Below are 26,440 nucleotides of genomic sequence, written 5' to 3'. Positions count from 1 at the left end.
TCAAATCATTCACTTGAACATTTAGTCACATGAACAGACTTTTCTGGGGTTAGTTGGGGAAAGAGATGACACAATACAACGGAGTTAAATCAGCAGATATTGATTTTGTTGTACACCTAACATGTACTGTTAATTCTTCATAATATACTCCATCTGTCACTGGGGGATTGATTGACCCTGTATGGTTTGTTTACCTTCCGTAAGTCATCGCATCTTAACTCGCTCCTGACTTTGATTGGCTGAAATGATATCCCGCTGGATATCTAAACCAATCGGGAGTCTGAGACAGTTGAAACGCTGAGTTGAAAAAAAACAACAAAGGTTTCCACGTTACTACAGTCACAAAGTCAAAATTGCTAACCTTATGCATAACCTTAAATATAATTTTGGTATAATTTGTTTTCATACATATTTACAATATAGCCAGTGTGGTTAAGATTTAAAATACAATTGAAGAAGAGAAATTGTAGAAATAGTAGCGATTTATGGCTGTGGTAACCAGTGACGACCAAAAACACGAGTATCCTGTCGTGACGTGGCTTTCGCGTACTGTATCAAAACACAGACGGGGCAGAGAGCTTGGGTGTTATCATTAGTTCTCCGTTTTGCAACTAAAACGACCGTTTCTATTGGACAGATTCAGGTAGGTCCCCTCCCGTTTCGTTTGCCTCCGTTTACGACACGTTTTGCAACAGAGTTGGCATAATGAATGATCCCCTGGAAATCTTCTACTGTACAGATATGTTATCAGTTTGGCCAGCTGTGGCTTTCTAATAACGTGTTCTACTACCGGGAACGATAACAACAAGAAAAATACATTCACTGGACTCTAAAGCTGCGTCTGGATCAGTGTCCAGGTAAGTGTCGTCTCTCTGTTCCTTCAATAACACAGTAAAACGCAAATGTTTAATTGTTGCTAGCTGGCTCGGCTGGGTAAAAGTACTGAATCTGCAGGGTAGGTAGCATTAACGCAACCACACGTAACGAATGGATTTTGATTATAATATGCATCAAAAGGCTCCAATGCAAAGTTACACCTCTATTTTTCGAGTTATTACATAAAACTGATCAGAGAACCTAAGTCATGCCGGAAAATAAAATTGCGGTGTCTGACGTACAAGCCAGCCTATTCCCTATATATGTCAAGTGAACTCCCAACAAAAATAACTTCACTTAAAATTAAACCCATATTATTCGCAGTCATGACTACTGGTTTCAATTGAATTATCAGCCAATTTACAAGCAAATACTTTTATGAATGTATAGTTACAAATAAGTTTGCAACTATAGCCTACTAATGTTAGCCTTACTAGCTGTTAGTACTGTGTTAACCAGTTGCTATCAACACTTAGCTTACAGCTACATTAGAAGTAAACACAAGCTTTGAAATACATAACGCCATCTAACCACTTAACTGCATATACCGGTAACATTGTAATCTTAGCCCATTCTGCTTTTTAACTCGTTTTATGAAATATGTCTACAAGACAAGTTTGTTTCCTTTTTATTGTTCAATAATACAAGACAGGATGACTTTGTCAGCCTTGGACGTGCACAGAGACTAGCTGCTAACTAGTTACAGTTAGCCCGATATTGAACTGAAGAGGCCTCAAGTTACTTCTTAAATGTTCTGTTAAAATGGCGATATGGCTCTGGAATCCAAAACAGCTAACTACTCCCATCTAGACATGCATCGATTCTCTATTGCGCTACGGTTCTAGAAACATAAATCCCTCTTATTAAACTTTCACATCGAAATAATTTCACAAATGCAACATTACAAAAAAACTGTATTTTTGAGTGACATGTTTGTGGCGTCTGTCTTCAGTTGACACACAGGTGTTCAATTAATTAGCGCAGGTTGTCCACTCTGTCTGTTTTCTGTAAACAAGCGCTGTAACGTGTTTAATGTGCGTTTAATTGCTATATTGTAATTACTTCACCACCATGGCCTATTTATTGCCTTAACTCCCTTATCTTACCTCATTTGCACTCACTGTATATAGACTTTTTGTTTTCTTTTGTTCTACTGTATTATTGACTATGTTTGTTTATTCCATGTGTAACTCTGTGTGGTTGTTTGTGTCGAATTGCTCTGCTTTATCTTGACCAGGTCGCAGTTGTAAATGAGAACTTGTTCTCAACTAGCCTACCTGGTTAAATAAATGTGAAATAAAATAAAACATGGAAATACGGCAGTGTGGGAACTCTAACCCTATAAAAGTATGTATCAATGTAGCCTTTAAAAAATATGTTATTATTTCCAGCCGATATGAAAGATAAGGTCCTTATGCTTTTAAAACCGTAGAGCAAGCGATGCCTGTTAGCGATGCAAGCGATGCCTGTTAGCGACGCAAGCGATGCCTGTTAGCGACGCAAGCGATGCCTGTTAGCGACGCAAGCGATGCCTGTTAGCGACGCAAGCGATGCCTGTTAGCGACGCAAGCGATGCCTGTTAGCGACGCAAGCGATGCCTGTTAGCGACGCAAGCGATGCCTGTTAGCGACGCAAGCGATGCCTGTTAGCGACGCAAGCGATGCCTGTTAGCGACGCAAGCGATGCCTGTTAGCGACGCAAGCGATGCCTGTTAGCGACGCAAGCGATGCCTGTTAGCGACGCAAGCGATGCCTGTTAGCGACGCAAGCGATGCCTGTTAGCGACGCAAGCGATGCCTGTTAGCGACGCAAGCGATGCCTGTTAGCGATGCAAGCGATGCCTGTTAGCGATGCAAGCGATGCCTGTTAGCGATGCAAGCGATGCCTGTTAATGTTCAGACCGAGAGTCGGGCCTCTTAACTAAACTCCCCCCCCCCCCCCCCCCCACAGAAGACGCTTTCGTCCAATGACTCGTATGTAATGGAACTGAAAATCATGATCAAGGGCTACAGTGACGTTAGCTAACAGGCTAAGCATTTAACATTTGGTAACAGGCTAAATATCTAACATTTGCTAACAGGCTAAGCATTTAACATTTGGTAACAGGCTAAATATCTAACATTTGCTAACAGGCTAAGCATTTAACATTTGGTAACAGGCTAAATATCTAACATTTGCTAACAGGCTAAGCATCTAACATTTGCTAACAGGCTAAGCATCTAACATTTGCTAACAGGCTAAGCATCTAACATTTGCTAACAGGCTAAGCATCTAACATTTGCTAACAGGCTAAGCATCTAACATTTGCTAACAGGCTAACCATCTAACATTTGCTAACAGGCTAACCATCTAACATTTGCTAACAGGCTAACCATCTAACATTTGCTAACAGGCTAACCATCTAACATTTGCTAACAGGCTAAGCATCTAACATTTGCTAACAGGCTAACCATCTAACATTTGCTAACAGGCTAACCATCTAACATTTGCTAACAGGCTTAGCATCTAACATTTGCTAACAGGCTAACCATCTAACATTTGCTAACAGGCTAACCATCTAACATTTGCTAACAGGCTAACCATCTAACATTTGCTAACAGGCTAAGCATCTAACATTTGCTAACAGGCTAACCATCTAACATTTGCTAACAGGCTAACCATCTAACAGGCTAACCATCTAACATTTGCTAACAGGCTTAGCATCTAACATTTGCTAACAGGCTAACCATCTAACATTTGCTAACAGGCTAAGCATCTAACATTTGCTAACAGGCTTAGCATCTAACATTTGCTAACAGGCTAAGCATCTAACATTTGCTAACAGGCTAACCATCTAACATTTGCTAACAGGCTAAGCATCTAACATTTGCTAACAGGCTAACTATCTAACATTTGCTAACAGGCTAACCATCTAACATTTGCTAACAGGCTAACCATCTAACAGGCTAACCATCTAACATTTGCTAACAGGCTTAGCATCTAACATTTGCTAACAGGCTTAGCATCTAACATTTGCTAACAGGCTAAGCATCTAACATTTGCTAACAGGCTTAGCATCTAACATTTGCTAATAGGCTTAGCATCTAACATTTGCTAACAGGCTTAGCATCTAACATTTGCTAACAGGCTTAGCATCTAACATTTGCTAACAGGCTAAGCATCTAACATTTGCTAACAGGCTAAGCATCTAACATTTGCTAACAGGCTAAGCATCTAACATTTGCTAACAGGCTAAGCATCTAACATTTGCTAACAGGCTAAGCATCTAACATTTGCTAACAGGCTAACCATCTAACATTTGCTAACAGGCTAACCATCTAACATTTGCTAACAGGCTAAGCATCTAACATTTGCTAACAGGCTAAGCATCTAACATTTGCTAACAGGCTAACCATCTAACATTTGCTAACAGGCTTAGCATCTAACAGGCTAACCATCTAACATTTGCTAACAGGCTAACCATCTAACATTTGCTAACAGGCTAAGCATCTAACATTTGCTAACAGGCTAAGCATCTAACATTTGCTAACAGGCTAAGCATCTAACATTTGCTAACAGGCTAAGCATCTAACAGGCTAAGCATTTAACATTTGCTAACAGGCTTAGCATCTAACATTTGCTAACAGTCTTAGCATTTGCTAACAGGCTAACCATCTAACAGGCTTAGCATCTATTATTTGCGTTTTGTTTCACATCAGAGACTTTCTGTAATTTCACCTTTCTACCTCGCCCCTACATGGCCAGTACTCATTAGATGTGTCTCTGCTTTGCTTCTAGGGTGGCAATGTGTACCTAACTATCTTGGTAACCATGTACTGATCATTTAGCACACAAATAAAAGGCTCCAGGATGTGCTTTGTTTAACTGTAAACCATTTCCTCATTGCTTGTTATTTGGCCAAAATGAATGAGAACCACGTCAATGTAAATAAGTTACACAACGTCCAAGTAAACATTTTAAAAGTGGCTTTTAAACTGTAAGCCTCTCTGAGCTACTGCATCTGCCAAGAGGTTCGGGCCTTTTATGGCACAGGTAGCAAGTGGGGGGGGGAATTTCGGTTGTCAACGATGTCTCCTCTCTGTGGACTGTGGTGATTCATTCAGATCCAGTTGGTATCAGCAGAGTGAAGCAGCCTGGGAAATGCTGGTACTTTCTGAAGCTGTGTGTGTGTGTTCTCGTCCCAGGTGTGTGTGTTCTCGTCCCAGGTGTGTGTGTGTGTTCTCGTCCCAGGTGTGTGTGTGTGTTCTCATCCCAGGTGTGTGTGTGTGTGTTCTCATCCCAGGTGTGTGTGTGTGTGTGTTCTCGTCCCAGGTGTGTGTGTGTGTGTGTTCTCATCCCAGGTGTGTGTGTGTTCTCGTCCCAGGTGTGTGTGTTCTCGTCCCAGATGTGTGTGTGTCTGTTCTCATCCCAGGTGTGTGTTTTGTCAGGTGATCGTAATGGCGGAGGGAGGCTTTGACCCCTGTGAGTGCATCTGCACCCAGGAGCACGCCATGAGACGACTCATCAACCTGGTAAGAGTGTGTGTGTGTGTGTGTGTGTGTGTGTGTGTGTGTGTGTGTGTGTGTGTGTGTGTGTGTGTGTGTGTGTGTGTGTGTGTGTGTGTGTGTGTGTGTGTGTGTGTGTGTGTGTGATGGAGAGAGATTCCATTTGAGAGGAGAGGAGGGTACCTAGTCAGTTATATAACCTGAAGGAATTCAACTGAAATGTATCTTCATTTAACCCAACCCGTCTGAATCAGAGAGGTGCGGCGGGGGGGGGTGCGCTTGTTCACTTCCCTTAAGACATTAGAAATAAAATGACTGGGAACTCCTCGCCTCGACCAATCCAGTGTTTTTACATTAGAGAGAGATGTGTACATCGTTACAACACTGTAAATAGAGACATAATAGATATATATATAGACATAATATGACATTTGAAATGTCTTTATTCTTTTGGAACGTCTGTGAGTGTAATGTTTACTGTTCATTTTATATTGTTTATTTCACTGTTGTTTATTATCTACTTCACTTACTTTGGCAATGTTAACATACGTTTCCCATGTTAATAAAGACCTTAAATTGAATTGAGAGAGAGAGAGCAAAGGAGAGGAATAGAAAAAGGCGAGACACAAGGAGAGAAGTAGAGAGAGAGAAGGAGGGAGGGGGAAAGTGTGTGGGACTGTGGAGGCTCTGAGCCAGCAGCATACCCTGGTTCCTGCTGTCTGTCTCTCTGTGTTTGTCTTCAGGACTGACTGACAGACACACCACACACACACGATTTCTCTCTCTCATATCTCTCTCTCTCTCTCTCTCTCTCTCTCTCTCTCTCTCTCTCTCTCTCTCTCTCTCTCTCTCTCTCTCTCTCTCCTCCTCCTCTCTCTCTCTCTCTCTCTCTCTCTCTCTCTCTCTCTCTCTCTCTCTCTCTCTCTCTCTCTCTCTCTCTCTCTCTCTCTCTCTCTCTCTCTCTCTCTCTCTCTCTCTCTCTCTCTCTCTCTCTCTCTCTCTCTCTCTCTCGTTCTCTCTCTCTCTCATATCTCTCTCTCTCTCGCATATCTCTCTCTCTCTCGCATATCTCTCTCATATCTCTCTCTCTCTCTCTCTCTCATATCTCTCTCTCTCTCGCATATCCCTCTCATATCTCTCATTTCTCTGTGCTTCAAGGTAGTGATTAGAACGTGGCAACAATGGAATGCTGGGAGGCGGGGGTGTAAATCTGTTTAGAATGTGCTCTAGTCAGCCAGGCCATCTCATTGGTCCCTGTGTACAGGTGTGTCGATGTGGCCAGCTGTCATTGGTCCAGCACAACCATGAGAGTTTCCTCATTTGCCTACAGACAGAGCGGGACCTAAACCACAGTTTGGTCCTTTACTTCCTGGGAGATGTCCAATATCTTATTTTAATGAAAATACAGAGATTTCAAAGTATATAATAGATACAGACCTATGTTGAGTTATAATGTACATATACACTACCGTTAGAAAGTTTTGGGGTCACTTAGAAATGTCCTTGTTTTTGAAAGAAAAGCACTTTTTTTTTTTGTACATTTTAAAATGACATCAAATTGATCAGAAATACATTGTAGACATTGTTAATGTTGTAAATGACTATTGTAGCTGGAAACGGCTGATTTTTAATATGGAATATCTACATAGGCGTACAGAGGCCCATTATCAGCTACCATCACTCCTGTGTTCCAATGGAACGTTGTGATAGCTAATCCAAGTTTATAATTTTAAAAAGGCTAATTGATCATTAGAAAACCCTTTTGTAATTATGTTAGCACAGCTGAAAACTGTTGTCCTGATTTAAAGAAGCAATAAAACTGGCCTTCTTTAAACTAGTTGAGTATCTGGAGCATCAGCATTTGTGGGTTCGATTACAGGCTCAAAATGGCCAGAAACAAAGACCTTTCTTCTGAAACTTGTCAGTCTATTCTTGTTCTGAGAAATGAAGGCTATTCCACGTGAGAAATTGACAAGGAACTGAAGATCTCATACAACACTGTGTACTACACCCTTCACAGAACAGCACAAACTGGCTCTAACCAGAATAGAAAGAGGAGTGGGAGGCCCCGGTGCACAACTGAGCAAGAGGACAAGTACATTAGAGTGTCTAGTTTGAGAAACAGATGCCTCACAAGTCCTCAACTGGCAGCTTCATTAAATAGTACCCACAAAACACCAGTCTCAACCTCAACAGTGAAGAGGCGACTCCGGGATGCTGGCCTTCGAGGCAGAGTTCCTCTGTCCAGTCTCAACGTCAACAGTGAAGACGTGACTCTGGGATGCTGGCCTTCTAGGCAGAGTTCCTCTGTCCAGTCTCAACGTCAACAGTGAAGAGGCGACTCTGGGATGCTGGCCTTCTAGGCAGAGTTCCTCTGTCCAGTCTCAACGTCAACAGTGAAGAGGAGACTCCGGGATGCTGGCCTTCTAGGCAGAGTTCCTCTGTCCAGTCTCAACGTCAACAGTGAAGAGGCGACTCCGGGATGCTGGCCTTCTAGGCAGAGTTCCTCTGTCCAGTCTCAACGTCAACAGTGAAGAGGTGACTCCGGGATGCTGGCCTTCTAGGCAGAGTTCCTCTGTCCAGTCTCAACGTCAACAGTGAAGAGGCGACTCTGGGATGCTGGCCTTCTAGGCAGAGTTGCTCTGTCCAGTCTCAACGTCAACAGTGAAGAGGCGACTCCGGGATGCTGGCCTTCTAGGCAGAGTTCCTCTGTCCAGTCTCAACATCAACAGTGAAGAGGCGACTCCGGGATGCTGGCCTTCTAGGCAGAGTTCCTCTGTCCAGTCTCAACGTCAACAGTGAAGAGGTGACTCTGGGATGCTGGCCTTCTAGGCAGAGTTCCTCTGTCCAGTCTCAACGTCAACAGTGAAGAGGTGACTCCGGGATGCTGGCCTTCTAGGCAGAGTTCCTCTGTCCAGTCTCAACGTCAACAGTGAAGAGGCGACTCTGGGATGCTGGCCTTCTAGGCAGAGTTGCTCTGTCCAGTCTCAACGTCAACAGTGAAGAGGCGACTCCGGGATGCTGGCCTTCTAGGCAGAGTTCCTCTGTCCAGTCTCAACATCAACAGTGAAGAGGCGACTCCGGGATGCTGGCCTTCTAGGCAGAGTTCCTCTGTCCAGTCTCAACGTCAACAGTGAAGAGGTGACTCTGGGATGCTGGCCTTCTAGGCAGAGTTCCTCTGTCCAGTCTCAACGTCAACAGTGAAGAGGCGACTCCGGGATGCTGGCCTTCTAGGCAGAGTTCCTCTGTCCAGTCTCAACGTCAACAGTGAAGAGGCGACTCCGGGATGCTGGCCTTCTAGGCAGAGTTCCTCTGTCCAGTCTCAACATCAACAGTGAAGAGGCGACTCTGGGATGCTGGCCTTCTAGGCAGAGTTCCTCTGTCCAGTCTCAACGTCAACAGTGAAGAGGTGACTCCGGGATGCTGGCCTTCTAGGCAGAGTTCCTCTGTCCAGTCTCAATGTCAACAGTGAAGAGGTGACTCTGGGATACTGGTCTTCTAGGTAGAGTTCCTCTGTCCAGTCTCAACATCAACAGTGAAGAGGCGACTCCGGGATGCTGGCCTTCTAGGCAGAGTTCCTCTGTCCAGTCTCAACGTCAACAGTGAAGACGTGACTCTGGGATGCTGGCCTTCTAGGCAGAGTTCCTCTGTCCAGTCTCAACGTCAACAGTGAAGAGGCGACTCCGGGATGCTGGCCTTCTAGGCAGAGTTCCTCTGTCCAGTCTCAACGTCAACAGTGAAGACGTGACTCTGGGATGCTGGTCTTCTAGGCAGAGTTCCTCTGTCCAGTCTCAACGTCAACAGTGAAGAGGCGACTCCGGGATGCTGGCCTTCTAGGCAGAGTTCCTCTGTCCAGTCTCAACGTCAACAGTGAAGACGTGACTCTGGGATGCTGGCCTTCTAGGCAGAGTTCCTCTGTCCAGTCTCAACGTCAACAGTGAAGAGGTGACTCCGGGATGCTGGCCTTCTAGGCAGAGTTCCTCTGTCCAGTGTCTGTGTTCTTTTCCCATCTTTAATCTTGTATTTTTATTGGCCAGTCTGAGATATGGCTTTTTCTTTGCAACTCTGCCTCGAAGGCCAAGCATCCCGAAGTTCTAGTTTTGTGTTCCTTGAAGAGGACGAGAGCTGCCAGACGACTTCCATTATCTCATAGGAATTTAATGATTAATTGAAAACAACAAGATCTGTCTGTCTGCCTGCCTGTCTGTCTGCCTCTCTGTCTGCATGTCTGTCTGCATGTCTGTCTGCCTGTCTGTCTGCCTCTCTGTGTGCCTGTCTGTCTGCCTCTCTGTGTGTCTGCCTGTCTGTGTGTCTGCCTCTCTGTGTGTCTGCCTCTCTGTGTGTCTGCCTCTCTGTCTGCATGTCTGTCTGTCTGCCTGTCTGTCTGCCTGTCTGTGTGCCTGCCTCTCTGTCTGCCTGCCTGCCTGTCTGCCTGTCTGCCTGCCTCTCTGTCTGCCTGTCTGTCTGTCTCTCTGTCTGCCTCTCTGTGTGCCTGTATCTCTGGTCTAATAAGGACATAACCAACATGATCTGTAAACTAATGTTCTCTTTCTCTCTCTCCCCCTCCTCTCTCCCCCTCCTGTCTCTCCCTCTCTCCCCCCCCCATCTCTCTCCCCCTCCCCCCCCCCCCCCCCCTCTTCTCCCCCCCCCCCCTCTCTCTATCCTACTGTGTTCTTGTCCACCAGCTACGTCAGTCTCAGTCCTACTGTACAGACACAGAGTGTCCTCAGGACGGTATGTATCACCACACTGACCCACATTAAGCCTCCAGTACCGGGTCAGGACGGTATGTATCACCACACTGACCCACATTAAGCCTCCAGTACCGGGTCAGGACGGTATGTATCACCACACTGACCCACATTAAGCCTCCAGTACCGGGTCGGGACGGTATGTTTCACCACACTGACCCACATTAAGCCCCCAGTACCGGGTCAGGACGGTATGTTTCACCACACTGACCCACATTAAGCCTCCAGTACCGGGTCGGGACGGTATGTTTCACCACACTGACCCACATTAAGCCTCCAGTACCGGGTCGGGACGGTATGTTTCACCACACTGACCCACATTAAGCCTCCAGTACCGGGTCGGGACGGTATGTTTCACCACACTGACCCACATTAAGCCTCCAGTACCGGGTCGGGACGGTATGTTTCACCACGCTGACCCACATTAAGCCTCCAGTACCGGGTCGGGACGGTATGTTTCACCACGCTGACCCACATTAAGCCCCCAGTACCGGGTCAGGACGGTATGTTTCACCACACTGACCCACATTAAGCCTCCAGTACCGGGTCAGGAGGGTATGTTTCACCACACTGACCCACATTAAGCCCCCAGTACCGGGTCGGGACGGTATGTTTCACCACACTGACCCACATTAAGCCTCCAGTACCGGGTCAGGACGGTATGTATCACCACACTGACCCACATTAAGCCCCCAGTACCGGGTCGGGACGGTATGTTTCACCACACTGACCCACATTAAGCCTCCAGTACCGGGTCGGGACGGTATGTTTCACCACACTGACCCACATTAAGCCTCCAGTACCGGGTCGGGACGGTATGTTTCACCACAGTGACCCACGTTAAGCCCCCAGTACCGGGTCGGGACGGTATGTTTCACCACACTGACCCACATTAAGCCTCCAGTACCGGGTCGGGACGGTATGTTTCACCACACTGACCCACATTAAGCCTCCAGTACCGGGTCGGGACGGTATGTTTCACCACAGTGACCCACATTAAGCCCCCAGTACCGGGTCGGGACGGTATGTTTCACCACACTGACCCACATTAAGCCTCCAGTACCGGGTCAGGACGGTATGTTTCACCACACTGACCCACACTAAGCCCCCAGTACCGGGTCGGGACGGTATGTTTCACCACACTGACCCACATTAAGCCTCCAGTACCGGGTCAGGACGGTATGTTTCACCACACTGACCCACATTAAGCCTCCAGTACCGGGTCGGGACGGTATGTTTCACCACACTGACCCACATTAAGCCTCCAGTACCGGGTCAGGACGGTATGTTTCACCACACTGACCCACATTAAGCCCCCAGTACCGGGTCGGGACGGTATGTTTCACCACACTGACCCACATTAAGCCTCCAGTACCGGGTCAGGACGGTATGTTTCACCACACTGACCCACATTAAGCCTCCAGTACCGGGTCAGGACAGTATGTTTCACCACACTGACCCACATTAAGCCTCCAGTACCGGGTCAGGACAGTATGTTTCACCACACTGACCCACATTATGCCTCCAGTACCGGTCTAAACAACACTTTCAGTGGAGATACACACTTGTTTTTTTTGTGTGTTGATACACCATCCAGTATTATTATTGTTATTATTTATTATTATTATATTTATTATTAGTATTTATTATTATTATTTATAATTATTATTATTATTTATTATTATTATTTATTATTATTGTTATGATTATTATTTATTATTGTTATTATTACGATTATTATTTATTATTATTGTTTATTATTATTATTATTTATTATTAGTAATGTTTATTATTATTTATTATTATTTTTTATTATTTTTATTATTAGTATTGTTATTATTGTTATTTATTATTATTATTATTAGCCAAGTTATTAATGTGTGTCTGTCTCTCTGTGTCCCTCCAGTACCAGGACCCAGTGGCTCAGTAGGAGGTGGAGATCTGACTGTCCCCATGGTTCTGATGGGCTGGATGGTTCTGGTTCTGCTCCTCTTCCTCCTCAGACCCAACAGCCTCAGAGGATCCACAGCACCGCCTGCCGGAAAACCTACTGGACCTCACAGTGTAGGTATGGAGGGAGGAGGAGGGAACCTATTGGACCTCACAGTGTAGGTATGGAGGGAGAGAGGGAACCTATTGGACCCCACAACGTACGTATAGAGGGTGGAGGAGGGAGGGAGCCTATTGGACCTCACAGTGTAGGTATGGAGGGAGGAGGAGGGAACCTATTGGACCTCACAGTGTAGGTATGGAGGGAGGGAGGGAGCCTATTGGACCTCACAGTGTAGGTATGGAGGGAGGAGGAGGGAACCTATTGGACCTCACAGTGTAGGTATGGAGGGAGAGAGGGAACCTATTGGACCCCACAACGTACGTATAGAGGGTGGAGGAGGGAGGGAGCCTATTGGACCTCACAGTGTAGGTATGGAGGGAGGAGGAGGGAACCTATTGGACCTCACAGTGTAGGTATGGAGGGAGAGAGGGAACCTATTGGACCTCACAGTGTAGGTATGGAGGGAGAGAGGGAACCTATTGGACCTCACAGTGTAGGTATGGAGGGAGGAGGAGGGAGAGAGGGAACCTATTGGACCCCACAACGTACGTATAGAGGGAACCTATTGGACCTCACAGTGTAGGTATGGAGGGAGGAGGAGGGAGGGAGGGAACCTATTGGACCTCACAACGTACGTATAGAGGGAACCTATTGGACCCCACAACGTACGTATAGAGAGAGGAGGAGGGATAGAGGGAGCCTATTGGACCCCACAACGTACGTATAGAGGGAGGAGGAGGGATAGAGGGAGCCTATTGGACCCCACAACGTACGTATAGAGGGAGGAGGAGGGATAGAGGGAGCCTATTGGACCCCACAACGTACGTATAGAGGGAGGAGGAGGGATAGAGGGAGCCTATTGGACCCCACAACGTACGTATAGAGGGAGGAGGAGGGAACCTATTGGACCTCACAGTGTAGGTATGGAGAGAGGAGGAGGGATAGAGGGAACCTATTGGACCCCACAACGTACGTATAGAGGGAACCTATTGGACCCCACAGCGTACGTATAGAGGGAGGAGGAGGGAGCCTATTGGACCCCACAACGTACGTATAGAGGGAGGAGGAGGGATAGAGGGAGCCTATTGGACCCCACAACGTACGTATAGAGGGAGGAGGAGGGATAGAGGGAGCCTATTGGACCCCACAACGTACGTATAGAGGGTGGATGAGGGATAGAGGGAGCCTATTGGACCCCACAACGTACGTATAGAGAGTGAAGGAGGGATAGAGGGACCCTATTGGACCCCACAACGTACGTATAGAGGGAGGAGGAGGGAACCTATTGGACCTCACAGTGTAGGTATGGAGAGAGGAGGAGGGATAGAGGGAGCCTATTAGACCTCACAACGTATGGATAGAGGGAACCTATTGGACGCCACAATGTACGTATAGAGGGAACCTATTGGACCCCACAACGTACGTATAGAGAGAGGAGGAGGGATAGATGGAACCTATTGGACCTCACAGCGTACGGATAGAGGGAGCCTATTGGACCCCACAACGTACGTATAGAGGGAACCTATTGGACCCCACAACGTACGTATAGAGAGAGGAGGAGGGATAGATGGAACCTATTGGACCTCACAGCGTACGTGTAGAGGGAACCTATTGGACCTCACAGCGTACGTGTAGAGGGAACCTATTGGACCCCACAACGTACGTATAGAGAGAGGAGGAGGGATAGATGGAACCTATTGGACCTCACAGCGTACGTATAGAGGGAACCTATTGGACCTCACAGCGTACGTATAGAGGGAACCTATTGGACCTCACAGCGTACGTATAGAGGGAACCTATTGGACCTCACAGCGTACGTATAGAGGGAACCTATTGGACCTCACAGCGTACGTATAGAGGGAACCTATTGGACACCACAGCGTACGTATAGAGAGAGGAGGAGGGGTAGAGGGAACCTATTGGACCCCACAGCGTACGTATAGAGAGAGGAGGAGGGGTAGAGGGAACCTATTGGACCCCACAACGTACGTATAGAGGGTGGAGGAGGGATAGAGGGAACCTATTGGACCCCACAACGTACGTATAGAGAGGATGAGGGATAGAGGGAACCTATTGGACCCCACAGCGTACGTATAGAGAGAGGAGGAGGGGTAGAGGGAACCTATTGGACCCCACAGCGTACGTATAGAGAGAGGAGGAGGGATAGAGGGAGCCTATTGGACCCCACAACGTACGGATAGAGGGAGGAGGAGGGATAGAGGGAACCTATTGGACCCCACAACGTACGTATAGAGAGAGGAGGAGGGGTAGAGGGAACCTATTGGACCCCACAACGTATGGATAGAGGGAACCTATTGGACCCCACAACATACGGATAGAGGGTGGAGGAGGGGTAGAGGGAACCTATTGGACCCCACAACATATGGATAGAGGGTGGAGGAGGGATAGAGGGAACCTATTGGACACCACAACGTACGTATAGAGAGAGGAGGAGGGGTAGAGGGAACCTACTGGACCCCACAACGTACGTATAGAGAGAGGAGGAGGGGTAGAGGGAACCTATTGGACCCCACAACGTACGTATAGAGGGAACCTATTGGACCTCACAGTGTAGGTATGGAGAGAGGAGGAGGGGTAGAGGGAACCTATTGGACCCCACAACGTACGTATAGAGGGAACCTATTGGACCCCACAACGTACGTATAGAGGGAGGAGGAGGGAGCCTATTGGACCCCACAACGTACGTATAGAGAGAGGAGGAGGGATAGAGGGAGCCTATTGGACCCCACAACGTATGGATAGAGGGTGGAGGAGGGATAGAGGGAACCTATTGGACCTCACAGCGTGCGGATAGAGGGAGCCTATTGGACCTCACAGCGTATGGATAGAGGGTGGAGGAGGGATGGAGGGAGCCTATTGGACCCCACAGCGTACGGATAGAGAGAGGAGGAGGGGTAAAGGGAACCTATTGGACACCACAACGTACGTATAGAGGGAGGAGGGATAGAGGGAGCCTATTGGACCCCACAACGTATGGATAGAGGGTGGAGGAGGGGTAAAGGGAACCTATTGGACACCACAACGTACGTATAGAGAGAGGAGGAGGGATAGAGGGAGCCTATTGGACCCCACAACGTATGGATAGAGAGAGGAGGAGGGATAGAGGGAACCTATTGGACCCCACAACGTACGTATAGAGAGAGGAGGGGTAGAGGGAACCTATTGGACCCCACAACGTACGTATAGAGAGAGGAGGAGGGATAGAGGGAGCCTATTGGACCCCACAACGTATGGATAGAGGGTGGAGGACGGATAGAGGGAACCTATTGGACCCCACAGCGTACGGATAGAGGGAGCCTATTGGACCCCACAACGTACGTATAGAGGGTGAAGGAGGGATAGAGGGAGCCTATTGGACCCCACAACGTACGTATAGAGGGAGGAGGAGGGAACCTATTGGACCCCACAACGTACGTATAGAGAGAGGAGGGGTAAAGGGAACCTATTGGACACCACAACGTATGGATAGAGGGTGGAGGAGGGATAGAGGGAACCTATTGGACCCCACAACGTATGGATAGAGGGAACCTATTGGACCCCACAACGTATGGATAGAGGGTGGAGGAGGGATAGAGGGAGCCTATTGGACCCCACAACGTACGTATAGAGGGAGGAGGAGGGATAGAGGGAGCCTATTGGACCCCACAACGTATGGATAGAGGGAGGAGGAGGGATAGAGGGAGCCTATTGGACCCCACAACGTACGTATAGAGGGAGGAGGAGGGGTAGAGGGAACCTATTGGACCCCACAACGTACGTATAGAGAGAGGAGGAGGGATAGAGGGAGCCTATTGGACCCCACAACGTACGTATAGAGAGAGGAGGAGGGATAGAGGGAGCCTATTGGACCCCACAACGTATGGATAGAGGGAGGAGGAGGGATAGAGGGAGCCTATTGGACCCCACAACGTACGTATAGAGGGAGGAGGAGGGAGCCTATTGGACCCCACAACGTACGTATAGAGGGAGGAGGAGGGATAGAGGGAGCCTATTGGACCCCACAACGTACGTATAGAGGGAGGAGGAGGGAGCCTATTGGACCCCACAACGTACGTATAGAGAGAGGAGGGGTAAAGGGAACCTATTGGACACCACAACGTATGGATAGAGAGAGGAGGGATAGAGGGAGCCTATTGGACCCCACAACGTACGTATAGAGGGAGGAGGAGGGATAGAGGGAGCCTATTGGACCCCACAACGTATGGATAGAGGGAGGAGGAGGGATAGAGGGAGCCTATTGGACCCCACAACGTACGTATAGAGGGAGGAGGAGGGGTAGAGGGAACCTATTGGACACCACAACGTACGTATAGAGGGAGGAGAAGGGATAGAGGGAGCCTATTGGACCCCACAACGTATGGATAGAGGGAACCTATTGGACCCCACAACGTATGGATAGAGGGTGGAGGAGGGATAGAGGGAGCCTATTGGACCCCACAACGTATGGATAGAGGGTGGAGGAGGGATAGAGGGAACCTATTGGACCCCACAACGTACGTATAGAGGGAGGAGGAGGGATAGAGGGAGCCTATTGGACCCCACAACGTATGGATAGAGGGTGGAGGAGGGATAGAGGGAGCCTATTGGACCCCACAACGTACGGATAGAGGGAGGAGGAGGGATAGAGGGAGCCTATTGGACCCCACAACGTACGTATAGAGAGGAGGAGGGATAGACGGAGCCTATTGGACCCCACAACGTACGGATAGAGGGTGGAGGAGGGATAGAGGGAGCCTATTGGACCCCACAACGTATGGATAGAGGGTGGAGGAGGGATAGAGGGAACCTATTGGACCCCACAACGTATGGATAGAGGGTGGAGGAGGGATAGAGGGAACCTATTGGACCCCACAACGTACGTATAGAGAGAGGAGGAGGGGTAGAGGGAACCTATTGGACCCCACAACGTATGGATAGAGGGAGGAGGAGGGATAGAGGGAGCCTATTGGACCCCACAACGTACGTATAGAGGGTGGAAGGTGGATGGAGAAGAGGGGGGTGGATGGATGGAGAAGAGGGGGGTGGATGGATGGAGAAGAGGGGGGTGGATGGATGGAGAAGAGGGGGGTGGATGGATGGAGAAGAGGGGGGTGGATGGATGGAGAAGAGGGGGGTGGGTGGATGGAGAAGAGGGGGGTGGATGAAGAAGAGGAGGGTGGATGAAGAAGAGGGTGGATGAAGAAGAGGAGGGTGGATGAAGAAGAGGAGGGTGGATGGAGAAGAGGGGGGTGGATGAAGAAGAGGGGGGTGGATGGAGAAGAGGAGGGTGGATGGAGAAGAGGGGGGTGGATGAAGAAGAGGGGGGTGGATGAAGAAGAGGAGGGTGGATGGAGAAGAGGAGGGTGGATGAAGAAGAGGGGGGTGGATGGAGGAGGGTGGATGAAGAAGAAGAGGGTGGATGGAGGAGGGTGGATGAAGAAGAGGAGGGTGGATGGAGAAGAGGGTGGATGAAGAAGAGGAGGGTGGATGGAGGAGGGTGGATGAAGAAGAGGAGGGTGGATGAAGAAGAGGAGGGTGGATGGAGGGATGGTTGTGATATTGTTTCATTGTATTTGTTTGTTTATTAACCGTTGTTCCTCCGGTGTTTATTAACCGTTGTTCCTCCGGTGTTTATTAACCGTTGTTCCTCCGGTGTTTATTAACCGTTGTTCCTCCGGTGTTTATTAACCGTTGTTCCTCCGGTGTTTATTAACCGTTGTTCCTCCGGTGTTTATTAACCGTTGTTCCTCCGGTGTTTATTAACCGTTGTTCCTCCGGTGTTTATTAACCGTTGTTCCTCCGGTGTTTATTAACCGTTGTTCCTCCGGTGTTTATTAACCGTTGTTCCTCCGGTGTTTATTAACCGTTGTTCCTCCGGTGTTTATTAACCGTTGTTCCTCCGGTGTTTATTAACCGTTGTTCCTCCGGTGTTTATTAACCGTTGTTCCTCCGGTGTTTATTAACCGTTGTTCCTCCGGTGTTTATTAACCGTTGTTCCTCCGGTGTTTATTAACCGTTGTTCCTCCGGTGTTTATTAACCGTTGTTCCTCCAGTGTTTATTAACCGTTGTTCCTCCGGTGTTTATTAACCGTTGTTCCTCCGGTGTTTATTAACCGTTGTTCCTCCGGTGTTTATTAACCGTTGTTCCTCCGGTGTTTATTAACCGTTGTTCCTCCGGTGTTTATTAACCGTTGTTCCTCCGGTGTTTATTAACCGTTCTTCCTCCGGTGTTGTGTTTAACAGAGTCGTGACCAGGAGCCCCCAGCTCCACCGGTGGACTAGCAGCAGAACCAGACGGACAGAACCGGATAGAACCATCTACTGGACAACACACCATCTCCACCGGACGTTCTGCCCGTTCTACGTTGGTACCCGGAACCCAACAGCTCACTGCGACCTCTGACCCCTGTACATCACCATTGATTTCCTGTGTAGTGCACTACTTTTGACCAGAGCTCTATGTGGGTAGTGCACTACTTTTGACCAGAGCTCTATGTGGGTAGTACACTACTTTTGACCAGAGCTCTATGGGGGTAGTGCACTACTTTTGACCAGAGCTCTATGGGGGTAGTGCACTACTTTTGACCAGAGCTCTATGGGGGTAGTGCACTACTTTTGACCAGAGCTCTATGGGGGTAGTGCACTACTTTTGACCAGAGCTCTATGTGGGTAGTACACTACTTTTGACCAGAGCTCTATGGGGGTAGTGCACTACTTTTGACCAGAGCTCTATCGGGGTAGTGCACTACTTTAGACCAGAACTCTATGGGGGTAGCGCACTACTTTTGACCAGAGCTCTATGGGGGTAGTGCACTACTTTTGACCAGAGCTCTATGTGGGTAGTACACTACTTTTGACCAGAGCTCTATGGGGGTAGTGCACTACTTTTGACCAGAGCTCTATGGGGGTAGTGCACTACTTTTCACCAGAGCTCTATGGGGGTAGTGCACTACTTTTGACCAGAGCTCTATGGGGGTAGCACACTACTTTTCACCAGAGCTCTATGGGGGTAGTGCACTACTTTTCACCAGAGCTCTATGGGGGTAGTGCACTACTTTTCACCAGAGCTCTATGGGGGGTAGTGCACTACTTTTCACCAGAGCTCTATGGGGGTAGTGCACTACTTTTGACCAGAGCTCTATGGGGGGTAGTGCACTACTTTTGACCAGAGCTCTATGGGGTAGTGCACTACTTTTGACCAGAGCTCTATGGGGGTAGTGCACTACTTTTGACCAGAGCTCTATGGGGGGTAGTGCACTACTTTTGACCAGAGCTCTATGGGGGTAGTGCACTACTTTTCACCAGAGCTCTATGGGGGGTAGTACACTACTTTTGACCAGAGCTCTATGGGGTAGTGCACTACTTTTGACCAGAGCTCTATGGGGGTAGTGCACTACTTTTGACCAGAGCTCTATGGGGGTAGTGCACTACTTTTCACCAGAGCTCTATGGGGTAGTGCACTACTTTTGACCAGAGCTCTATGGGGGGTAGTGCACTACTTTTGACCAGAGCTCTATGGGGGTAGTGCACTACTTTTGACCAGAGCTCTATGGGGTAGTGCACTACTTTTGACCAGAGCTCTATGGGGGTAGTGCACTACTTTTGACCAGAGCTCTATGGGGTAGTGCACTACTTTTGACCAGAGCTCTATGGGGGGTAGGGCACTACTTTTGGCCAGAGCTCTATGGGGTAGTGCACTACTTTTCGCCAGAGCTCTATGGGGGTAGTGCACTACTTTTGACCAGAGCTCTATGGGGGTAGTGCACTACTTTTGACCAGAGCTCTATGGGGTAGTGCACTACTTTTGACCAGAGCTCTATGGGGGTAGTGCACTACTTTTGACCAGAGCTCTATGGGGTAGTGCACTACTTTTGACCAGAGCTCTATGGGGGGTAGGGCACTACTTTTGGCCAGAGCTCTATGGGGTAGTGCACTACTTTTCACCAGAGCTCTATGGGGGTAGTGCACTACTTTTCAACAGAGCTCTATGGGGTAGTGCACTATATAGGCCAGGGATGGGGGGGTGGGATCCACCAAAAAAATCCTGAAATCATCAGGAGGGGCCACAGTTGATCACGGGTCTGCGGACCCACATCTACAAGTGACTAACATAACGAGAGAGAAACTGCTGATGTACAACAAAAGCACATTTAGAAATTCCACTTTGTGTGTTTTACTAATCTAACTCAGAGGGGCGGGAATGTAGACTCTGGATCAGCCTTTTATACTGGCCTCTTCCCTCTTTCCTCTGGGCATCACTGGCTGCATCTCAGATGGCCTGTCTAGTCCACTACATAGGGCTCTAGTCAGAATTAGTCTAGTCAGAATTAGTCCACTACATAGGGCTCTAGTCAGAATTAGTCTAGTCAGAATTAGTCCACTACATAGGGCTCTAGTCAGAATTAGTCTAGTCAGAATTAGTCCACTACATAGGGCTCTAGTCAGAATTAGTCTAGTCAGAATTAGTCCACTACATAGGGCTCTAGTCAGAATTAGTCTAGTCAGAATTAGTCCACTACATAGGGCTCTAGTCAGAATTAGTCTAGTCAGAATTAGTGCACTACATAGGGCTCTAGTCAGAATTAGTCTAGTCAGAATTAGTCCACTACATAGGGCTCTAGTCAGAATTAGTCTAGTCAGAATTAGTCAACTACATAGGGCTCTAGTCAGAATTAGTGCACTACATAGGGCTCTAGTCAGAATTAGTGCACTACATAGGGTTCTAGTCAGAATTAGTCTAGTCAGAATTAGTCCACTACATAGGGCTCTAGTCAGAATTAGTCTAGTCAGAATTAGTCCACTACATAGGGCTCTAGTCAGAATTAGTGCACTACATAGGGCTCTAGTCAGAATTAGTCCACTACATAGGGCTCTAGTCAGAATTAGTCTAGTCAGAATTAGTCCACTACATAGGGCTCTAGTCAGAATTAGTCTAGTCAGAATTAGTCCACTACATAGGGCTCTAGTCAGAATTAGTCTAGTCAGAATTAGTGCACTACATAGGGCTCTAGTCAGAATTAGTATAGTCAGAATTAGTCCACTACATAGGGCTCTAGTCAGAATTAGTCTAGTCAGAATTAGTCAACTACATAGGGCTCTAGTCAGAATTAGTCAACTACATAGGGCTCTAGTCAGAATTAGTGCACTACATAGGGCTCTAGTCAGAATTAGTCTAGTCAGAATTAGTCCACTACATAGGGCTCTAGTCAGAATTAGTCTAGTCAGAATTAGTCCACTACATAGGGCTCTAGTCAGAATTAGTCTAGTCAGAATTAGTCTGGTCAGAATTAGTCTAGTCAGAATTAGTCCACTACATAGGGCTCTAGTCAGAATTAGTCTAGTCAGAATTAGTCTGGTCAGAATTAGTCTAGTCAGAATTAGTCCACTACATAGGGCTCTAGTCAGAATTAGTGCACTACATAGATTAAGGTGCATTTTGGGACATAGACATTTGTTTTGGTCAACTAGCTAGTCACTCGTCATCTAGTTTATTGATTGGTCTAATCAACTAGCTAGTCGCTAGTCATCTAGTTTATGGATTGGTCTAATCAACTAGCTAGTCATCTAGTTTATTGATTGGTCTGATCAACTAGCTAGTCATCTAGTTTATTGATTGGTCTGATCAACTAGCTAGTCATCTAGTTTATTGATTGGTCTGATCAACTAGCTAGTCGCTAGTCATCTAGTTTATTGATTGGTCTAATCAACTAGCTAGTCATCTAGTTTATTGATTGGTCTGATCAACTAGCTAGTCGCTAGTCATCTAGTTTATGAATTGGTCTAATCAACTAGCTAGTCATCTAGTTTATTGATTGGTCTGATCAACTAGCTAGTCGCTAGTCATCTAGTTTATTGATTGGTCTGATCAACTAGCTAGTCATCTAGTTTATTGATTGGTCTAATCAACTAGCTAGTCATCTAGTTTATTGATTGGTCGGTCTTCCTCTGGATGGTGAGGAAGTTATCTATCTTTACTCTAACCAGCCAGTCACATGGAGAGAGACTTGTCTCTGTTTCTTGTCATCGATTAAGGAAATCTGGAACGGATCTGTGTACCGATCATGGTCGTTAGTTCTGCCTGTTCCTAGACAGTCTAGGATCAGGTTCCCCCCTGCTGTCCATCTAATCCGGTATTCATTGTGATCTGTAAAGCCAAACTAACCCGAGATCAGGACTTCTACTCTGAGAGGTTTGATATGGTTTCGGGTCCCTGATCGTCAACACAGCGAGACAGTTTGTTAAGGAATGGGGGGATAGAATCACTTAGCAACAAGAAGGGGGAGGGGCTCTTCAGAATCAACACCCAACATTCCGCAGTGATGTCACAATGGATCTGAGTGTAGCGTGCGTTGATGATGTCATAGTGTAGTTCAACTGTGTTATTGTAGTCAGGTCGTGGGGGTGTATTCATTATGTCTATTCTGTTGCGAAACGTTTTTAGTTTGTTGCAACAAACAAACAAAACATTTGGATCAGAAACCATTTTTTACTCCAGAGTTTCTTTTGGACAAATGTAGGTACCTACCCTCCTCGTTTCGTTCTGTTCGCTTTCGTTTGGTTCTTAAAATGGTAAACGGTTTCCATTGCAAGACGTAATGAATACACCCCAGGGTTTTATTTTTAAATGTAAAAAAAAATGTATCTGTCTGTTTTGAAGCCGATACGCCATTTTGAAAAAGCTATTTTATATTAACCCCCCCCCACACTTTCTCTCTCTGTTAGGTGTTGGGCAGAGTGAACGAGAACTTCTCCCAAAAATAGATCCCTATTCCCTATATACGATATAGTGCACTACTTAGGCACCCTATTCCCTATATACAGTATCGTGCACTACTTAGGCACCCTATTCCCTATATACAGTATAGTGCACTACTTAGGCACCCTATTCCCTATATACAGTTTATTTTAATGTAACTTTTATTTAACTAGGCAAGTCAGTTAAGAACAAATTCTTATTTACATTGACGACCTACTCCGGACAAACCCGGACGATGCTGAGACAATTGTGCGCCGCCCTATGGGACTCCCAATCACGGCCGGTTGTCATACAGCCTGGATTCGAACCAGGGTCTGCGCCACTCGGGAGCCCTAGTATAGTTTTTGACCAGGACCCTGTATGTCAAAAACAAAAGGAGGGCTCTGGTCTAAAGTAGTTCACTATATAGGGAATAGGGCTCTGGTCACTAGTAGTGCACTATATAGGGAATAGGGCTCTGGTCACTAGTAGTTGACTATATAGGGAATAGGGCTCTGGTCACTAGTAGTTCACTATATAGGGAATAGGGCTCTGGTCACTAGTAGTGCACAATATAGGGAATAGGGCTCTGGTCACTAGTAGTTCACTATATAGGGAATAGGGCACCGTGTGGGACGGTAGCCTTGTGTGGTGCCAGTGGAGGCCTCTAATATAAACACTGTTATTATTACTAGTATTGGTCTAACAGAGAGAAAGGGCTTCAACTATGCACTTTACCTTACAAAACAACAAATAAACTGTAATACAACAGCTTCCTGGTCCACTGTCTGACTTCCTGTCTGTCTGACTCAGGGTGTCTGTCTGACTCCCTGTGTGTGTGTGTGTCTGGCTCCCGGGGTGTATGTCTGACTCCCAGAGTGTCTGTATCTGACTCCCAGGGTGTCTGTATCTGACTCCCAGGGTGTCTGTATCTGACTCCCAGGGTGTCTGTATCTGACTCCCAGGGTGTCTGTATCTGACTCCCAGGGTGTCTGTATCTGACTCCCAGGGTGTCTGTATCTGACTCCCAGAGTGTCTGTATCTGACTCCCAGAGTGTCTGTATCTGACTCCCAGAGTGTCTGTATCTGACTCCCAGAGTGTCTGTATCTGATGACTCCCAGAGTGTCTGTATCTGATGACTCCCAGAGTGTCTGTATCTGATGACTCCCAGAGTGTCTGTATCTGATGACTCCCAGAGTGTCTGTATCTGATGACTCCCAGAGTGTCTGTATCTGACTCCCAGGGTGTCTGTATCTGACTCCCAGGGTGTCTGTATCTGACTCCCAGGGTGTCTGTATCTGACTCCCAGGGTGTCTGTATCTGACTCCCAGGGTGTCTGTATCTGACTCCCAGAGTGTCTGTATCTGACTCCCAGAGTGTCTGTATCTGACTCCCAGGGTGTCTGTATCTGACTCCCAGAGTGTCTGTATCTGACTCCCAGAGTGTCTGTATCTGACTCCCAGGGTGTCTGTATCTGACTCCCAGGGTGTCTGTATCTGACTCCCAGGGTGTCTGTATCTGACTCCCAGGGTGTCTGTATCTGACTCCCAGGGTGTCTGTATCTGACTCCCAGGGTGTCTGTATCTGACTCCCAGGGTGTCTGTATCTGACTCCCAGGGTGTCTGTATCTGACTCCCAGGGTGTCTGTATCTGACTCCCAGGGTGTCTGTGTCTGACTCCCAGAGTGTCTCTATCTGACTCCCAGGGTGTCTGTATCTGACTCCCAGGGTGTCTGTATCTGACTCCCAGGGTGTCTGTATCTGACTCCCAGGGTGTCTGTATCTGACTCCCAGGGTGTCTGTATCTGACTCCCAGGGTGTCTGTATCTGACTCCCAGGGTGTCTGTATCTGATGACTCCCAGGGTGTCTGTATCTGATGACTCCCAGAGTGTCTGTATCTGATGACTCCCAGAGTGTCTGTATCTGATGACTCCCAGAGTGTCTGTATCTGATGACTCCCAGAGTGTCTGTATCTGATGACTCCCAGAGTGTCTGTATCTGATGACTCCCAGAGTGTCTGTATCTGATGACTCCCAGAGTGTCTGTATCTGATGACTCCCAGGGTGTCTGTATCTGACTCCCAGGGTGTCTGTATCTGACTCCCAGGGTGTCTGTATCTGACTCCCAGAGTGTCTGTATCTTACTCCCAGAGTGTCTGTATCTGACTCCCAGAGTGTCTGTATCTGACTCCCAGGGTGTCTGTATCTGACTCCCAGGGTGTCTGTATCTGACTCCCAGGGTGTCTGTATCTGACTCCCAGGGTGTCTGTATCTGACTCCCAGGGTGTCTGTATCTGACTCCCAGAGTGTCTGTATCTGACTCCCAGGGTGTCTGTATCTGATGACTCCCAGAGTGTCTGTATCTGACTCCCAGAGTGTCTGTATCTGATGACTCCCAGAGTGTCTGTATCTGACTCCCAGAGTGTCTGTATCTGACTCCCAGGGTGTCTGTATCTGACTCCCAGGGTGTCTGTATCTGACTCCCAGGGTGTCTGTATCTGACTCCCAGGGTGTCTGTATCTGACTCCCAGGGTGTCTGTATCTGACTCCCAGGGTGTCTGTATCTGACTCCCAGGGTGTCTGTATCTGACTCCCAGGGTGTCTGTATCTGACTCCCAGAGTGTCTGTATCTGACTCCCAGAGTGTCTGTATCTGACTCCCAGAGTGTCTGTATCTGACTCCCAGAGTGTCTGTATCTGACTCCCAGAGTGTCTGTATCTGACTCCCAGAGTGTCTGTATCTGACTCCCAGAGTGTCTGTATCTGACTCCCAGAGTGTCTGTATCTGACTCCCAGAGTGTCTGTATCTGACTCCCAGAGTGTCTGTATCTGACTCCCAGAGTGTCTGTATCTGATGACTCCCGGAGTGTCTGTATCTGATGACTCCCGGAGTGTCTGTATCTGATGACTCCCGGAGTGTCTGTATCTGATGACTCCCGGAGTGTCTGTATCTGATGACTCCCGGAGTGTCTGTATCTGATGACTCCCGGAGTGTCTGTATCTGATGACTCCCGGAGTGTCTGTATCTGATGACTCCCGGAGTGTCTGTATCTGATGACTCCCGGAGTGTCTGTATCTGATGACTCCCGGAGTGTCTGTATCTGATGACTCCCGGAGTGTCTGTATCTGATGACTCCCGGAGTGTCTGTATCTGATGACTCCCGGAGTGTCTGTATCTGACTCCCGGAGTGTCTGTATCTGACTCCCGGAGTGTCTGTATCTGACTCCCGGGGTGTCTGTATCTGACTCCCGGGGTGTCTGTATCTGACTCCCGGGGTGTCTGTATCTGACTCCCGGGGTGTCTGTATCTGACTCCCGGGGTGTCTGTATCTGACTCCCGGGGTGTCTGTATCTGACTCCCGGGGTGTCTGTATCTGACTCCCGGGGTGTCTGTATCTGACTCCCGGAGTGTCTGTATCTGACTCCCGGGGTGTCTGTATCTGACTCCCGGGGTGTCTGTATCTGACTCCCGGGGTGTCTGTATCTGACTCCCGGGGTGTCTGTATCTGACTCCCGGGGTGTCTGTATCTGACTCCCGGGGTG

The 26,440-nt window shown here is 47.8% G+C and overlaps 1 protein-coding gene across 4 annotated transcripts; it reads left to right on the top strand.

The window, feature by feature from the left end:
- Positions 1 to 516: 516 nt before the first annotated feature.
- Positions 517 to 23,669, top strand: smim14 (small integral membrane protein 14). 4 transcript variants are annotated; one of them, XM_055911922.1, is made up of 5 exons: positions 517 to 643; positions 740 to 857; positions 5,303 to 5,386; positions 10,045 to 10,093; positions 12,017 to 12,237. In XM_055911922.1, the coding sequence occupies exons 3-5, from the start codon at positions 5,312 to 5,314 to the stop codon at positions 12,220 to 12,222; spliced, it is 330 nt and encodes a 109-aa protein (XP_055767897.1). In that variant the 5' UTR covers positions 517 to 643; positions 740 to 857; positions 5,303 to 5,311; the 3' UTR covers positions 12,223 to 12,237. The 4 variants fall into 4 exon arrangements, with proteins under 4 accessions (XP_055767897.1, XP_055767896.1, XP_055767899.1 ...); XM_055911924.1 differs by lacking the exon at positions 517 to 643 and adding an exon at positions 18,407 to 23,669 and having other exon boundaries at positions 693 to 857; positions 12,017 to 12,178; XM_055911923.1 differs by lacking the exon at positions 517 to 643 and adding an exon at positions 18,407 to 23,669 and having other exon boundaries at positions 695 to 857; positions 12,017 to 12,174.
- Positions 23,670 to 26,440: the final 2,771 nt, after the last annotated feature.

The sequence above is a fragment of the Salvelinus fontinalis genome, unplaced genomic scaffold, assembly GCF_029448725.1.
Source record: "Salvelinus fontinalis isolate EN_2023a unplaced genomic scaffold, ASM2944872v1 scaffold_0107, whole genome shotgun sequence".
In the NCBI taxonomy this organism is placed as follows: Eukaryota; Metazoa; Chordata; class Actinopteri; order Salmoniformes; family Salmonidae; genus Salvelinus; species Salvelinus fontinalis.
This window is presented reverse-complemented; position numbering and strand designations above follow the sequence as displayed.